At 51.8% G+C, this 12,323-nt stretch overlaps 5 protein-coding genes across 5 annotated transcripts; 2 read left to right on the top strand and 3 right to left on the bottom strand.

The window, feature by feature from the left end:
* Window positions 1–137: 137 nt before the first annotated feature.
* Window positions 138–2,009, bottom strand: N7459_000405 (MFS transporter; the record flags this gene model as incomplete). The annotated part of the gene is made up of 4 exons (XM_056939590.1): window positions 138–830; window positions 888–1,384; window positions 1,437–1,623; window positions 1,680–2,009. 4 exons carry the CDS (start codon window positions 2,007–2,009, stop codon window positions 138–140), a joined length of 1,707 nt encoding a protein of 568 aa, XP_056803870.1.
* A 1,680-nt stretch (window positions 2,010–3,689) lies between these two features.
* Window positions 3,690–4,684, bottom strand: N7459_000404 (Fig1 domain-containing protein; the record flags this gene model as incomplete). The annotated part of the gene is made up of 4 exons (XM_056939589.1): window positions 3,690–4,068; window positions 4,121–4,448; window positions 4,525–4,593; window positions 4,654–4,684. 4 exons carry the CDS (start codon window positions 4,682–4,684, stop codon window positions 3,690–3,692), a joined length of 807 nt encoding a protein of 268 aa, XP_056803869.1.
* A 966-nt stretch (window positions 4,685–5,650) lies between these two features.
* Window positions 5,651–7,928, bottom strand: N7459_000403 (putative exonuclease; the record flags this gene model as incomplete). Its single annotated transcript, XM_056939588.1, has 3 exons — window positions 5,651–7,652; window positions 7,715–7,862; window positions 7,916–7,928. The coding sequence occupies 3 exons, from the start codon at window positions 7,926–7,928 to the stop codon at window positions 5,651–5,653; spliced, it is 2,163 nt and encodes a 720-aa protein (XP_056803868.1).
* Window positions 7,929–8,257: 329 nt separating this feature from the next.
* On the top strand, window positions 8,258–8,901 carry N7459_000402 (translation machinery-associated protein 16; the record flags this gene model as incomplete). The annotated part of the gene is made up of 3 exons (XM_056939587.1): window positions 8,258–8,426; window positions 8,482–8,566; window positions 8,619–8,901. The coding sequence occupies 3 exons, from the start codon at window positions 8,258–8,260 to the stop codon at window positions 8,899–8,901; spliced, it is 537 nt and encodes a 178-aa protein (XP_056803867.1).
* Window positions 8,902–9,265: 364 nt separating this feature from the next.
* Window positions 9,266–10,359, top strand: N7459_000401 (MAM33 family protein; the record flags this gene model as incomplete). The annotated part of the gene is made up of 4 exons (XM_056939586.1): window positions 9,266–9,443; window positions 9,558–9,738; window positions 9,797–10,275; window positions 10,334–10,359. 4 exons carry the CDS (start codon window positions 9,266–9,268, stop codon window positions 10,357–10,359), a joined length of 864 nt encoding a protein of 287 aa, XP_056803866.1.
* Between the last annotated feature and the right edge of the window lie 1,964 nt (window positions 10,360–12,323).

Genomic DNA, 12,323 nt, shown 5'->3' with positions numbered 1-12,323 from the left:
GAAGGACAACTTTGGAATGGTTTTTTTTTTTTTTTCCTTTCATGGAGCAAATCCCTTGTTATATCGATTATCTCTATGCATTCGTCATCTGGACTATATACGTTGAAAGTGATCGTAACCGTATTCCCCTTCTACCATCAAATATCATGGCGAGCATATTTGCTTGCCATCCGAATCCTCCGTCCACGCCACAAAAGAATAAATGGAAACGGCACAAACAACAATGTCAAGCACCCAAGTAAAGTACAAGCCCACCCTACACCCAGGTTATGAAACATCGCCGTCGCGAAGAGTGGAAACCCGGCGCCAAACGAGGAGCGCATGAAGTCATTTCCAGCCAGCACCGAAGCCGCATACCGCGGATAGGCATGCGCCAGATAACAGAAAATGCAGTTGAAAATAAGACACCCACCAAGCGCGAACAGCATGGAGGCAACAATGGGAACAATCCAGTGCACGCTCTCGAAGTTGCCGGTCCAGCCGAACCAGAACAGCGAGATGGGCAGGGCAAAGGCACCCACGCAGGCGGGTGGGATCTGCATCTCGGGCGCAATGTTGCCATCCTTGTCAAAGTGCTGGGATTGGTAGCGATACTTCCACCAGAAGTAGCCAGGGATTGTGATGCAGCATGTGCAGACGAGGATGCCGAGGAAGGCGAGGCCGCTTTCGCCCGGATTGAAGCCGTGGATTTCTTGGAAGACGATGGGGAATGCCTCGAACCAGATATACAGGATTCCGTAGATGAGGGAGATGTATAGATTGAGAAAGAGCACGATGGGCTCCAGGAAGCAGAGCTGGAAGGGACGGACGAGGGATTCGAAGAGCAGATCCTGAGGCACGCTTGTTAGTTAAACCCTTCATTGCCGAAGTGGCACAGGATGCCCTACCATTGCCTTCACTTCTTTGATCTCGACCTCTGACTCGGACATGTACTGCGAGTTGCCGGTGATGCGGCGCACGCGGTGTGCGCGGCGTGCGAGGATGTTTGGCGCGAACGTCTCGGGGAGGAGGAAGAATAGAAGCACGAAGCTGAACGCAGACACCCAGAGAAGCTGCCAGATGGTCCACGTCCAGCCCTTGGCGGAGGACGCAAACCCACCCAGCATGGGACCCAGAACGGGCGCGGAAATGGCGAACATGCCCCAAACTGCGATCATGTAATCGCGGACCTTGGGGCTCCAGATATCACCCATGGACGCGGCTCCAGTAGCGAGTGCTGGCGAGCCGATAAAGCCCGTGAGGAAACGGAAAGCGAGCAGCATGCCGAAGTTGTTGGCGTAGATGACTCCGAAGTTGAAGAAGACAAAGACGAACAGCGTGAGCACGTAGGTTGGGCTCCGGCCAATCATGGGGATCTCGGAGAGAGGAGCCCAGACCATAGGACCTGCTGGATGGTTAGCGGGGAGTTCATAGATGGTGATGGGAGGTCAACGAACCAAGACCATAACCGGCGACGAAAAGTGTCAGGCCCAACGTCCCGGCAACGCTACTGACATCGAACTGCTTTGAGACACCGGGAATACCAGGAGTATAGATTGCAGAGCCCACATAGATGGCAAATGTGAGAAGCCAGATGAGGCCACTGACGAGCGCTTTCTTTGGTAGACTCCAGTTCTGGGGATTCTGTGTACCGTCAGTCCCTGATGCTCTCGTTCTGCACTGCGACAAAGACCACTTACTTCGGGGTCGTCGGGTCCTCGCCAACTAATGACAAGAGGCTGGTTGTCTTGTGAGGAGCCAGTCTTGCCATCATGTAGTGTTGATGCGACGGATATAGGGCTCGACCGAGTCGAGCATTGAGACATGGCGGTATAGAGGCCACACGCCTCCAGATCCTCTTGATTCTTCCGATCGGGGTCTGGCGTCGAGTGTATCTCTTTTGCCTCAGTCTCAGTTTTGAGGTACTCAGGCCAGATAGAGCTGTCCTGTTCCTCTGGATATTGCATCCATCTGTAGCGACTGAACAGCCGAACTAGCTTGCCAAAGGCAGTGTCACGTAGAGTTTCCATGGTGGCAAGTACTTCAGCTTTGCTATTGATTCACAGCAATCTAAACTATATCTGGACACATTCAGGTATAAATAAGCTAGTATACAACCCAGACCACAGACATCGAGTCGAGCCTCATCCGAGTAGAGGATCTGGTTTGTTCCGTAAACCCGGATTTCCGGGGCTGTGGCAATACTGCGAGCTGACTCAGTCCTCGTCCGGTGCATAACCAGCTACCTATACCTGCAACGAAATTTTTAGAGGGGTTATTTTAGTGAACTTAGCGCATAGTACTGTATATAGCACCAAACCTATTATAACTTAGGCTACAATTGAAACCGATCGAAACCGTGTAGAATATGATGTAGAAATACACGTAGATACGCGATTCTATACATTACACGCATAAGGGTGTTAAAAAGGCATGGGAATCGATTAGTAGAGATTCTCTGCGTTAGTTGGTAAGAAGTATCCTAGCTCGCCTACTGGAGATTACCAACCGCTACGGGGGTGTACAGCTTGATTACAATCGATTTCTGTATGTTTTGGCTGTGTGTGGGTGCAAGGGTAGTGTCCAGCACGAGACGTGCGTGGTAATAGGCATTCTAGGGAATAGAACCCTTCCGTTCGCTAGCAGCTCGCAAGGAAGCCAAGTGCATCCGAAGCGGCGAGTCATAAACCCGACGGATCAAAAGGTATTGGCTCGCATGGAGACAGAAGCAAGGATTTATAGAACAGGATTCCACCCAAAATTGGCTGATTAGGTGATTACTATCTCTTATTGTAAACTTTGGTGATGTAGAAGGTCTGGATTCTTCTGATTAGGATGTCTGGCACTACCTCCTTTTGGATAACTGCCTTCTTGCAACGGGCAGATCAAATTCCGAAAAGATTTTTCTACACTTTGCGCGAAATATGTTTACTTTCCATCGGGGCATTTTTGTTCTTCAGTAAGGGAGCCTCGAAGGGCAAGAAAAAGACAAGAATGATACACACCACAAGCATTCAAACCTTAGATCAATACACCAGTCAATATACCCCAAACCCCTTTAAGCCTTACATTGGAGACAAACGCAATAATCGAGGAATTTGGTGATATTGTTGAATTTGACTCTGCAGGGCTCATGCTGACCAGCACCCACAAATCTATGCAAGAAACAAAAGCACTTCCCAGTCAAGCGAGAGCTAGCCTGCGTGCTCAAGAAAGTACTCAAGACATGATTTTATACATGAAGGCAAAACGCCCAGAAATCAAAGAGCCAAGCATAAAAGCAACCAAGAACACCGGGCGCGGGGCTGTACAGAAAAAGGTGATTCGATAGCATTTATTCTATGCCGGCTCAGCCTATTCTGGCGGGCAGAATAGCCAATGCCTTCCCTAGCAGGGAGGCCGCCTGGTTTTGGGCGGCGCCTCTGGAGCGAGGGTGAGGATCCTGATCCTCGGTATGTTCGTGAGTCCCAAATTGTCCAAATCCGATCCATCCATGTTCCGTGCGGGACTAGTGATCCCGGTGTCGTATTCCATACCGTCCATTCCATGTGAGGCAATGAGTCGTTGTTGATCGCTCATAGATATTATTCATTTTCCATTCGTGTCGTTCGGATATAAGGGTGTAGATGTCGCGTGTCGAGATAGTAACGGGGCGTAAAAAGCAACAGTAAAAATGAAACAAAAATTCAATCAGTGGTCTGAGGGGTCGTTTATTCCTCGTCCGTCAAATTCCTGATCATGCTGATACTCAGGATCATGACCAGCAGGCCGATGGTGACGACGACTAGCAGCACGAATCCAAACCAACCCAGCACCATGGCCGAGGTACCGACACCGCTCTTGACGCTGCCGTTGCCCATGTCTTGTGCAATGGTACTCGCAGCGACGGATGCGGTGTGCTGCCATAATACGGAGACGAGCACGAACACGGAGGAAATGAAGATGAGGGCGAGTGCCGCCTGGGAGACGGGGCGTGACGGGAAGGGCTTCACTTCGACCTCTGAGCCACCCTCACCAGGCTCCTCGTGCCAGCCGGGGAATGTGGCGAGTAGGATAAAGCAGAAGAAGGCGAGCACAACAGCCACGATCCTAGATGACATTAGCGTTGCCGAGTGCCGAGAGATGTCCAGTATCAACTTACAGCAGGTATGGGAAGACGACCGCGTCTTTAAATGTGGAAGCAACCCAGATCAAGTTGAGTGGATCTTGGTCCACTGTCACAATTTCGGCGAGCGCTGTGGCATTGGCGTTACAGATGAACGAGCCGCCATCAGGCTGAACACAGATACCAAAGTATCCAACACGGACTTCAAGCTCTGCACCCCCAACAATGTTGGAAATAGCTGTCACTACTCCAGGGTCGACTTGTGCGAGTTGGAAATTTGGTTTGTAACTCTTGTAGTACATCGAGATCAAAAAGATGTCGGGGATTTGTGGGGATGATGAAGAGCATCCAGCCAGCAAGAGTGCTATTGGCCGTTAGTCGCATTCCATTAAGACACATGGTATGAAGGGAGCAATCTGGGGTTGTGCTAAGAAACTTACATAGCAAGATAATAGCAACTGCGAGAATAATCATCAAGACATGATGGTACCCGATCATGGGAATGAATCCTGTCTTCTTGTCAGCAAGGCATAGTCCCCCGGGAATGGCAATGTCGATGTGTTACGTACGGGCCCATCCTGCTGCAAAGTTCATCGGCATGGTGACCAACGATGGCCCGCAACCGGCCCACGTCTGTCGCGCTTATCGATTGACTCACTCCTCGGCTCTCCGAGAAGGAGTATTCGAATGCAAATGCAAGGTCAGAGCCCTGCTGTACGCCGTGTAGTGGCGTAGCACTGTTGCTCAACGAGCGTCAGATAGGTGACAGTTGATCGGCCCTGATTTCGAGATCGTTCGTCTGGAATGTGGAGGAGGAGTGTGGCCGATGGATGCGAGGATCGAATCCGAAAGGGTCCTGGACCTATCGTCGAGTTCGAGGGCGTAAATTGACTTGAAGCCCGCCTTTGTATCCGGATCGCACCTAGATGGGAGTCTCGATACTGGTCAGAGATCTCGAAGCCCTGTGTACAGCAAGTGAAGCCACGCGGGTGTAGAAGGATAGGAATGTGTAGAAGGAATGGAAGGGGAGAAGGGGAGAGAAAGATCGTAGCTGGTAGCAATTCAGAAAAATCACGTCAGGCTTGTATCCGTCGCATGAGTCCTTGGGAGGCTGGGGATGGAGACCAAGTATGGGAATCTAGGAGGCTGGGCCAACCGCCTTTGTTTACTCTCCCGCTTCCCAGGTAACCAAATCAACCGCCTGCCAGATACAGACATTCTGCCAGAACCAGGTGGCGCTGTCCCGCCCCACACTAGTCCACTCTGAGCCTAGCGCCGATCAGCTTAAAGTTGGCTCCACCGCGGGAGCGTCCCAGCCTCCCAAAGAAGCCCAAGAGACATCAGAAGACAAGTACTTTGACGCCCAAAGCCGCTGGCATTGTTTCCAATAACGCACTAGCATGCTACATCCAATGACAAGACAGTGATAAAAATGACACCATGTGCTCCATGCCTCCAGAATCGAGATATGCTAAACCCTTTGACCAAAATGCACGCTCCAAAGTGGATGTGTCCAGTCCAATACTCCATGTCCATTCCCAGAAATGCTTAGTACCCGATACTGACCTAGTTCGCGCCGAAAGAGAAGCGCTTCAAATCTAATGGAGTGGGCTGTCCAGACATGCCATCTTCGTCTTCATCGTCATCGCTGTCCGGCACGATGAGATCTTCACTGCCTTGTGTTCCACTGGACCCAGTGGCGACCGGCGACTCGTCAAGTTGAGACTCGGAAGAATCTGCATGGCGAAGTTTGGTAGGGAAGTTGATGCTGTGAGACCGAGTCAGAGCCATATCGCGCATCCGCTCGAGCGGTGTCAGATGCTGCCGCTGGGGAATTTTGCTTTGGGTGGCCACTCCAGGGGTCCGGGGAGACGAGAGCCGCGCGGACCGAGGCGCGCTGGAATCCGGTTTTGAGCCTGCCTTGAATGTGAACTGCGACAGAAGGGCTGAATTCTGTCGTTGGACATGGTATTCAAGGGCTTGGTGGAATTGCTGGTCCTCGTCAGACTGCTCCGGTTGCTTGGCAAGAGACACTGTTGATGCTCCACCATTTGCAGTCGGAGGATCAGATAAACATTCGACCCCACTCTTGTCACTAGACGATTCAGCACTGCGCTTGACCGGAGTCTCCGCAGGTTCAGCCTTCGCAGATGAAGATGGATCAGGAATTTCCGAGAAAATGTCTTCCGCCACTTCGTCTGAGTAAACATCCAACGTCGACTTTCGTGGTTTCTTGGTCCGCGATAGTTTTTGCCCACTGGGACTAACTTGGTCGCTATTTGGAGCAAAGAATCGACTTCGAAGGTCGGGCCGAGCTGGCAAGGAATCTTCTGTTTCAGAGCAGAGCCTCTGCCTTTTCGTGGTGTGCAAGGTCGATGCTTTTGCGGCCTGTGCCGTTTGTGCCAGGAATGTGTTTCGTTCAACGCTACGCACCATCGGGCTAAGGCCCTGGTCAGAGAAGGCGCGGAGAGGCGTAGACCTAGCCGTGCTAGAGCGAAAGGGAGCCGAGTTGGCTTGCCAGGAGTTGTTCGCATTCCGTTCCAGGACTCGCTGTTGGCTTGGAGACGGCGTGAGACTGTTCGGGTCCAGCTCGGCCAGCGGCATTCGTCTCGGGGTGAAGAACGAATTGATCGGCTTGCTGGGCTTCAGCTCTGAAGACGAACCCAACGTTTGGCGGCGAGAAACACCCAGGGGCAATTTACCTGCAGCCAACAGTTTCATCTCGATTGGCTCCTTGGTTGTCGGATCCAAATCCCCACAAGCCACCCCGGCCGCAATCTCAGCGTCCACATCACCGCCAATGAAGGGCATCTCCTCAAGATTGACGCCATTATCTGGTGGGGTCAAAGTCAACAGCTTTCTGGCGTTGGGGCAGAAAACGCGTTGATAGAGGAAGGTCTGCTCGGCTTGCTGAAAACTCGCCAAGTAGTCAGCCGGAACCTTGTACTGGCCCTCAAATTGAAGCATTCGCAGCGCCTTCTCCACTGTTCTATGTTTCCGAATGCTGCGGTAGGCCGTTTTCAATCCCATCTTGGGAATATTCGCCAAGTAGTCGCATCCACTCAAGATGCACATGCGCCGGAAGTCGGCATCACTCCATCCAACTAAACTGACTTCACGGCAGGCAGTAAAGTCCGCCCGGTTGATCTCAATGCATTCGCCATGCTGATCCAATTTCGACAGCAGCCGTTTTGCTCCAAATACGAGCAAGTCTGAGTCCTCGGAGATGATTCCTTGAACGATGCCTTGTTGCTCAAGGTAGACCATCTGGGGATCTGCTTCATATGGTGCCACCACATACTGCACATTCAACTTCTTCAGTTCCTCGATCAATTGGCGGGCCATGTACGGCGTCACGTCGACAGCCTTTTGAAACTCCTGGTATGCTTCGACCATTTTGCCCTTCCGCTGTAGTTCCAGGCCAAGAATCTTGCTTTCCTGGCGGCGCCGATGCCGATCCTGTTCCGTGCCTGCTTTGCTGGGAAGGTCGTCGCCATCGAACACGAGATATGGGGTTACGCCAAAATAGAGCAGCATGCGGACTCGATGGAGGACGAAATCAATGTGCCTGCTTCCAGTATTAGCATCCAATATCTAGTATAATTTCCCACCTATCGCATGGGCACTGACTTCCTCGTTGGCCTCTCCAACACCAGGTCCACGGAGCATGCAATTGTGCCCCGGTGGAGCCATCCATACGCGTCGACCGCCAAAGTCTGGCCGCTGAACTTCTTCAGATGACATGGCTTTTGAATGGATTTGAGGAGACCGTGGAGTCCTGCTCGAGGAATTAGATAGTCCTTCCCCCTGTATTTAAGCCCAGCAACGCACCTTTGATACCCATGGTGGGCACCCTTGAAGGCACAGACGGGTCCTCGTATTTACTTGAGCAATAGTAACATGCGTAATGAATGTGCAAGGCTCAACGCGTAACAAACAATGGATATGGGGATAGGGCACAAGACAGGACGAGAATCACCGAGGAAATAGCTCCATAGCCGCTGCTGGAATGTTTGCTCTCTAGTTTGTCCCCCTCGACGCGCAGTCGCGATTGGGACGGAATGGGGAAGGCGGTGATGTGGAGGCTGACCGCCCGATTCTGCAGGCGCGGGAAAAATAATTATCGGCCCGCCGCAATCGAAGCAGTCGCAATCGATCGCAAGCAGAAGGAACATGCCCGTCACATTGCAGAAGGTGCAGAAGCACATTTCTAAGAAGCGCGGTGTCGCTGACTCGCTCCATGAGAACAGCCGCGATGCACAGCGCTTACGCCGTGCGGGCGCTCGAGATGACCGATTGTCCCGCCATGCTTCAATCACACTAAGGGCCCGCCAACCATACGGTGAGCATTTCGGCGACCGTGTGTTAAATACGATTGAAATACTCATTATAATCAGTGGATCGGATCGAATACTTTCATGATGCCATTCAGGCTGTCTCTGAGCCCCTCTCCGACTCCGAAATTGAGGAGATGATTATGAAGTGAGTGCCACCAAGTGGTCTGCCCGGGGGACATGAAATTAATCCTTCGCAGGTGTATCCACAGGGACGGGGAAGAGATCGCACAACTCGAGAAAGAACGGCGAAAGGGACGGCCACCAAGCAAGCGGGAGGAAGCCCTCAAGCAGCGGACACAGACCGAGGAGAAGGAGCTGAAGACGGGCTTCTGGCTGCCCGACCTGGGAGATCCCGACGTGCTGATTGCGCTGAAGCATTGGAACGGCGAATGGTCGGGTCTGAGTACGTTGAAGTTTGTCCGATTTACGCGGGAGGGAGGGAAGAAAGCCTCGAGTTTCCCGCCCAAGGGCATGTCATGATCACGAATGGTGTCTCGATTTCATGTCTTGTTATCTTGTTTTTTCTTTGCAAAAGTGACGATTGGCGTAAGATGGGATGCATCGATTCCTTGTTCTTCTCATATGCAAATACACATATCCATGCACTATGGTTGATAGAATTTTATTGCGATCATTTCCAGCGAAAGTAATCGAGCGTAGAATCCCATGAATGAGCAATCGTGCAAAAAACCTACAGTCAACGGCAGATCTGCAGTACTTTGGCGGTGCCAAATGGACCCGGTCTTGGCGCAAACATCATCGGCTGAGTGCGGCCGCGACTTTTTCTCCTCGAAGCTCCCCATCCACCCATCTCGCACTTCCTTCATCTCCATCTCCATTCACAATGCTGTCCCTCCGTGCTTTCTCGCGAGCTGTTCCGCGCTTCTCGCGCTCGATCGCCCGCTCTTCTCTCCGTCCCGCGGCCCTGCCCAAGCCCGGTCTCCAGGCCTGGAAGCAGACGGCTAAGCCCGCCTATGCTGCGTTTTCCACCTCCAGCGCCTTCCGCGAGCCTGCCGCCGAGGGTAAGTGAACTAGAAAAAGAAAGATCCGAACTTCGAATTCCGTCATGCGGGATTAGTCGCCGAGATTGGGACATCAGGAAAAATGCTAATGTTGGCGTGTTCTGTTCTTGACAGGTGACATTGAGCTTCTCGCCAAGCTCGACGAGGAAGTGAAGCACGAGAAAGCCTCTGGCGTTGAGGATGCGCGTGAGCAAAAGGCCAGCATCGACTACACCCTGATGGCTGGCGAGTGGCAAGCCAAGAGCGTTGAGGGCGAGCAGGAGGTTGTTCTGACCAAGAAGTTCGGCAATGAGACGTATGTTTTTCTAGACCATCTGGCCCGGATTGGATATTGATATGGTATTCTTCTACAGAATCAAGGTCACCTTCACTGTCGCCGACATTAACAACATCGCCGAAGACCCGATGGACGAGCTGTCCGACGAGACTCTGGGTGACGAGGGCGAGTTCCAATCCCAGCAGCGCAGCCAGACTGGTGCCGAGGGTGAGGAGGACGTTTTGCCTCCTACCTTCCCTGCCCGTCTCAATGTCGCCATCGAGAAGCCCGACAACGGTGCCCTCCTGATCCAGGCTGTCATCCAGGACGGTGATCTTCAGATCGAGGAGATCTCCCACTTCAAGGACGCCGATGTGGCCAACGCTCAAACTGCTGAGAAGGACTGGGCCCGCCAAAGCCTCTACGCCGGTCCCCCGGCTGAGAACCTCGACCCCGAGCTACTGGCTTTCTGGGGCCGCTACCTCGAGGAGCGGGGCCTGAATGTTGAGTTCCAGAACATGATCACCGACTTCATCACCTACAAGGAACAGCAGGAATACGTTCGGTGGTTGGAGAGTAAGTCTTGCCTTTATCTATGGTGGGTGTCATCGTTGCTAACCCATTTTTCTTTCAGACGTGCGGAAGTTCGTTGCGGCTTAAATGACACTTCTGGTTTAAGTTACATGTCTTTCTATGGAAAACTTCGCGAAACATCCTTCACCCTCTCTCCCTGTCTCAAAGTACCGAACTCCTTCTGCTGAGTTGTGACTTCCCATTAATTAAAATGGTCGGCCATGGTGGTACAAACCCATCCGACTGCACCTGTACCAATATCTTCCAATATATGAACATCTCAGGCCCAAAACTGCCGCTCTCTCCCTAATTTAGGCACTTCTCTTATAAGCCCCGGCTGGCAATACTCAACCCATAATGAGTACCCAAAGTGCACAGAACCTGTTCAAATACAAAAGAGATTAGATGGTGGGATGGCGTACACATCGGCTTAACGAGCACCAAGATGTATTGGAGAGATGGCACAATAAGCCTCTATCCCCTGTCGAGGATCGTGCAGGCGAGTATTTCTCCCACAGCCGTTCGTAAACACTAGCTCTCAGACTACCTTACCAGGCCAGGTCTGCGTGCGGTACAGTAATCGCACGGTAACAAGTTTCGTGGATCAATCTATCATGATAACTACGCATTGTACTTTTTCAAGCGGTGTTCAACACTTGGCCGGGTCATCAGGATGCGCCGTATCCTTTGAGCGCAGCGCGCTCATCAAAACGGAATACTCAAACTTTCGATCGACATCGAAGGATCGGTACGTTGATACTCACGATGTTCGGCGCCCTATTTTGATTATTGATTCCTCAAAGATATTTACAGATATATATCTCCATGTAGATACATGGGTACACGGTGAAAAGTGTATTGCGCACTTCTGCCTGATCTATCTACTGCAAACCCTTCTTGTGACCCCTGTAAAAGCTCTTCAGGTCTCTTACTTGAAGCCAATCCAGGACTTGGAGTACGTCGCCCGACAGCGTTACACCTTCGACGCCAGGGAGCAGATGCAACCCCAGAATCTGATATGGGCTCCCACATTTCAGCGATGGCTATCTTCCAAACGTCACCATCTACTCTTCATTGACGGTAACGGAGACACCCCAGGGCCACAGCCGTATCAATGGCATGCGTCACGTTTGTTCTGGGCCTATATATTGGTTTCCTTTGCGTTTGACCACTCAATCTCGGCCTTCTTATCCAGAGTACACCGGGTTTACTCTACAACCACTTCAACTATCAGCATGAGCTGCCACCTCAAGGAAGTCCGAGCCGCGGCGAGGATGATTTTATATATGATCCAGAGAGCAAGATTAGTGAGGGCCCCTGTCCATGTTGGGACCTTGAAAGCCCCCCGTGATGAGATGACACAAAAGAATATTCAAATGGAGCGTCTTCGACAACAGATTCGGGAGCCTACTACAGAGCCAAGAGCACAATTGGGATTTCGCTGATAAAGGGATCACGGACGAAATCATATCTACACCAATCTTACACCAGTCTTCACACTCCGCCTTACGTGATTTCGGAAAGTATATGCTGGACCACTTTCATTATATCGACTCCCGGACATATTCGCTAGTCGCGACAGACAAGTCCAATTGCTTAGCAGAACGATATAATCATAGGGAGCGTTATCCGACCAATCTTCCCACGTCTTTGTCGAGACACAGCCAACTCTGAGCCCGGAACTGTCGTCAAAAAAAAAAGGCTACGCGATCACCAGATCTCCGCGAGTCTAATATCTTTCCTGGCTTAGCCAAGACTATCTCAACACCGCTGAGGTCCGCGACATACACTTGTTGACTAGTAGTGCCGAGGTAATCCCGTTGGAGGATGGTTCCGTGAGGTGCGGCTGCAGACGCAGAGGGACCATGCCTTTGAAGCCGCTACCTTCAGTGAAGAAAAAGTCTCCTCAGTGCGCGAGTCTGCTGCGGCGAGGGATTTTATGGGTTGGCTAGGAGATCAAACGCCCGCGATCGCTTTATCCTCTGGGAAGGCAGCATTGATTCAGTCGTGGGTTTTAAAGGCGGCCGCCGACCACGCTCAACTACTACTGC

Source organism: Penicillium hispanicum (assembly GCF_028827665.1).
Source record: "Penicillium hispanicum strain IBT 35686 chromosome Unknown utg000001l_segment0_segment0, whole genome shotgun sequence".
Lineage (NCBI taxonomy): Eukaryota > Fungi > Ascomycota > Eurotiomycetes > Eurotiales > Aspergillaceae > Penicillium > Penicillium hispanicum.
Note: the sequence above shows the minus strand (reverse complement) of the source record. Positions and strands in the feature narration are given on the sequence as shown.